The 3,686-nt window shown below is 73.5% G+C and overlaps 1 protein-coding gene across 1 annotated transcript; it reads right to left on the bottom strand.

The window, feature by feature from the left end:
- Positions 1-61: 61 nt before the first annotated feature.
- Positions 62-3,608, bottom strand: MNEG_15070 (hypothetical protein; the record flags this gene model as incomplete). Its single annotated transcript, XM_014036459.1, has 7 exons — positions 62-155; positions 493-1,100; positions 1,415-1,624; positions 1,828-1,920; positions 2,270-2,866; positions 3,061-3,287; positions 3,572-3,608. 7 exons carry the CDS (start codon positions 3,606-3,608, stop codon positions 62-64), a joined length of 1,866 nt encoding a protein of 621 aa, XP_013891913.1.
- Between the last annotated feature and the right edge of the window lie 78 nt (positions 3,609-3,686).

Here is a 3,686-nt window from a genome sequence, read left to right as displayed (position 1 = left end):
GTGCATGCGCGTCAAGTACGGCTGAGCCAAAGCAGTGACGCCTGAGGTTGGCGTGCAGGCTTCAAGACGCGTGTGCGGGCGAAGCTGGCCCTCTCAGGCGCGGCGCGGGCGCTGGGCCGCGCACCGCTGGGTGCGAGGTCGAAGCTGGGTGCGGCCTGTGCGAGGGCCGTCAGGGCGGAGTACTCCTCTGGTGGCAGCACCAGCTCCGCTGACCTCACGTACAGCGCACCACCCTCCTCCCTGCCAAGCATATTTGTTTTGGTGCGACGGGGGGCAGATTGGGGAAGGAGGGGGCAGCGAAGAGTAATGCTTTTGTTTGAGAGGGGGGAGGGGGGGTGCTCGATAGGATGAGGGGGTGCGAAGCGGGGTGGAAAGAATCAGGGACTTGCAGTGGCGCCTGATGAGCGCAGCGGGCGGGGCAAAGCCGCGGCCGGCCCAGGGGCACCGCGTGTAATCAGAGGAGCGGGGCGCGGCGCTGAGGCTGTGGCGCACCTGTCGTAGTCCCGGGCGAACGCCCACAGCAGCATCGCCCAGCAGCGCGCCGCGGGCGCCTCGCCCTCCAGGGCAGAGCCCGGTGTCGCGGGACCGGGCCCCGGCTGCGAGCCGCTGCTCGGAGGGGCGCCGGCTGACGGCCCCGCATCCGACAACAGGCGCCGGCCGCTCGCTGCCCTGTCCCTGCGGGCGCCGCTGACGCTGCTGTTGCCGCTGGGCCTGGTGGTGTTGCTGGCGGGCATCGTGTTCTGGGCGCCACCCTCAGACGCCTTGTACGCGACAACGGGGTCGCCGGCGGCGGGCCCGAGCCCGGTCAGCGTCAAAAAACGCAGCTCAAGGAACGCGGCGCGCGCGCTCGCCGGCAGCCGCAGCAGCGGCGCCGCGGCACCGCTGCCGCCGCCGCCGCCGCCGCTGCCTTGTGCCCCCAGGTCGACCGCCGTCTGCCCCTGCGACACGCCTGCAATCACGGTGGCGCGCGGCACGCGCGCGCCGCCGGGAGGCGGCCAGCCGGGCGCGCTGCCGGGGGCGAGGCTGGTCGTGCGCGCTGTCAGCAGCAGCACAGACTCTCCGCCGCCGCCACCGGGCGCAACAGGGCCGGCGAGGGCGGCCTGTAGGCGACCAGAGGGTGTGCATGGGCGGGGGTGGGTGCAGAGCGCAAGAACGGGTGGGCCGGAGGGGTGGCGCATGCGGCAGGGGGGTCGCAAAAACAAGGAGCGGCCCACGGCACAGCACCCAACGCAGCGCCTCAGGTCATTTCAACGTGTGCGGCCGGCATGTGGGCCAGCAAACTTGAGGACCGCCTGCGACTAGGCCTCAAAGTGCGAGAGGGCCGCCCAGATCCCACGCCTCCCAAATGCCCCCCGACCACAACTCCCCCGGTCTCCCCTGCCCCTCCCCCTCCAGCGCAGCCAAGCAGCCGCACCCGCAGCTCCCCGGCTCCGCGCACGGCCTGCAGCCCCTGCACCCGCCAGGGTAACCCCGGCCCCTGCGGCGCGGCGCCGCGTGCGTCGGGCGCCGGCAGCGGCAGCTGTGGTGCTACGCGGTTGCGGTCCGCCAGCAGCACGTCCTCATAGGCTGTGCCCCCTGCCCTGAGGTCGAGTATGGTGACCGCGTCGTCAGGGCCGGGGCGGACCTGCCAGGGCCGGGGGTGGGGGAGAGCACATCCCTAACGGCACGGTGGGCGGTGTGTATGGCTGGCGGCAGGGAGGGCGAGAAGGTCTGCGCCGGGGATCCGAGCAGCGTGGGACCTGGGAGGCTGCCCCGCCATGCGCGCCCCACCATCGCGCCCCTCTCGCCCACGGCCTGGACATGCTGGCCCCTCACACACCCACCCACCTTGTAGGCTGTGACGCCGGCCTCTGACCCCATCCAGTCCGCAGAGGGCGCGCCCGCCTCAAACAGGGACGACCAGTAGACGGCTCTTAGAGCCTGCAAGGGGGGCGGGGGCGGGGCGGGGCGCGCGTTGTGGGCAGGCTGCCAAAAGGCACGGGGCGGGCGAGCGCCGGGTCTGCGACAGCGAGCGCCTCGTTGCGAGCGCGAAGGCACCGGTGGCCCTGTCAGGCCCAGGGGGGGCTTCTGGCCTCGCCATCGGCCGGGGTCAAGGGGTCCCGTGCTGGACACGAGTGCACAGTGCACATGCGGGCGCCCATAACAAGCGCAACCGGTGCTGGCGCCCATTACGAGCGCAGGCGGTGCGCCCGCGGATGCTTCAGCTGTCGCCTTCGGCCACGCAGGTCCCGGGGTCCCTTGCCCCCCGCCCCCCCCCCTTCCCCCGCACCTCGGCCCGGGGGACGACCGCCGTGCAGTTGCGCAGCGTGAGGCGCGGCTGACCGCGGTCAAAGCTGAAGGCCCACAGGGAGAGCACCGACCGCAGGTCCGCGCCGCGCGCCGTCGCCGCCGCGGCCGCGTCCCCGTACCCGAGGTTCTCCAGCAGCAGCGAGTCCAGGGTCAGGTTGGCAAACGGCCCCGACGCGACGAGCTGGCCGGCGCGCAGGCGGAAGTCGATCGAGGTGGGGTCCAGCGCGCGGCCGACCAGGATGACGGGGCGCGCGATCGTGATGCCGGCGCGAGAGGCAGGGGGCACTGCGCCGCCCGAATCACTGCTGCCGCCGCCGCCGCCTCCGAGGGTGACGTTGCCGCCTATGTAGACCAGCAGCGGCTCAGGCGTCTCCACGCCGGCGTAGCGCCGCAGCAGCGGCGCGAGCGTGTCGTTGGTGGCGCTCAGCACCACGGGCGCGGGCGGGTCGAGCGGCATGCCGGCCAGCGGCTGCCGCAGCTGGCTGTCGCCGGCGCCGACGAGCAGGACGCCCACGTTGGTGGCGCGCGCGCCTGAGGGGGCGGTCCACTCGTTGAGGTGCAGGAAGGTGCGGTTGTCCTGGCGGCGGGTGGGTGGGTGAGGGGCGCGGCTTATATGGGTGCGAGCGACGCTGGGGCTTGCTCGCAGCGGGCCACCGCGACGGGGCCGGCACTTGAAGGCGGCGCTGCTGCTCCAGCCGCGCCGAGGGACGAGCGTGTGGCCGGCACGAAGCCGTGACAGGGGTCCCTGCTCCCCCCCTCCCCTTGGCCCACCGTGTAGAAGCGTGCGGCGGGCCCGCACCCCGCGGGCCGCAGGGCCAGCATGAACGCGGTGTACTGCTCCAGGACGGTGTCACTGGTCAGCACCAGGGTGTCCACCAACCACAGGCTGGCCGCGCGGGACGCATCCAGCCACGCGGGGCTGAGCGCCCCCCTGGGGTCCCAGGGCGCCCCCAGGGTAGTGTTGACCAGGGTCAAACGCTCCAGGCGCGCGTGCTGGCCTGGGGTGGGGGCCGCAGGAGTGGGTGGTTGGCAGAGCCCGCAGGTGGGAGGGGGGGGGGTGCGCAAAGCGTTCATGTCAGCGGCCGGGCCGTGGAGGAGGGAGCGAGGGCCGCTGCAGCGAGGCGCGACGCGTGCTGCGCATGCAGCGCAGCCTGTTTACAAACGGGCCTGGCCGAGGACAGCAGCAAGGGTGGACAGCCCGCGGGCGGATTGCCGGCGCCGCGGGAGGGCTCATGGATGCATGTGTGCGCTCATACCACGCGCGCGGCGGTGCCCTCCTCACCGGGGCTCACGGCCAGGACGGGCGCCTGCCCCTCCATGGGCTGCCCCGGGACTACCAGCGGCGCCAGTCCGGCCAGCAGGCCGCTGGTGGAGCCAGGGGAGCCGCTGAGGGGGGG

The sequence above is a fragment of the Monoraphidium neglectum genome, assembly GCF_000611645.1.
Source record: "Monoraphidium neglectum strain SAG 48.87 unplaced genomic scaffold scaffold05001, whole genome shotgun sequence".
In the NCBI taxonomy this organism is placed as follows: Eukaryota; Viridiplantae; Chlorophyta; class Chlorophyceae; order Sphaeropleales; family Selenastraceae; genus Monoraphidium; species Monoraphidium neglectum.
The sequence above is the reverse complement of the archived record's forward strand: the minus strand, read 5'-3'. Positions and strand labels throughout refer to the sequence as shown.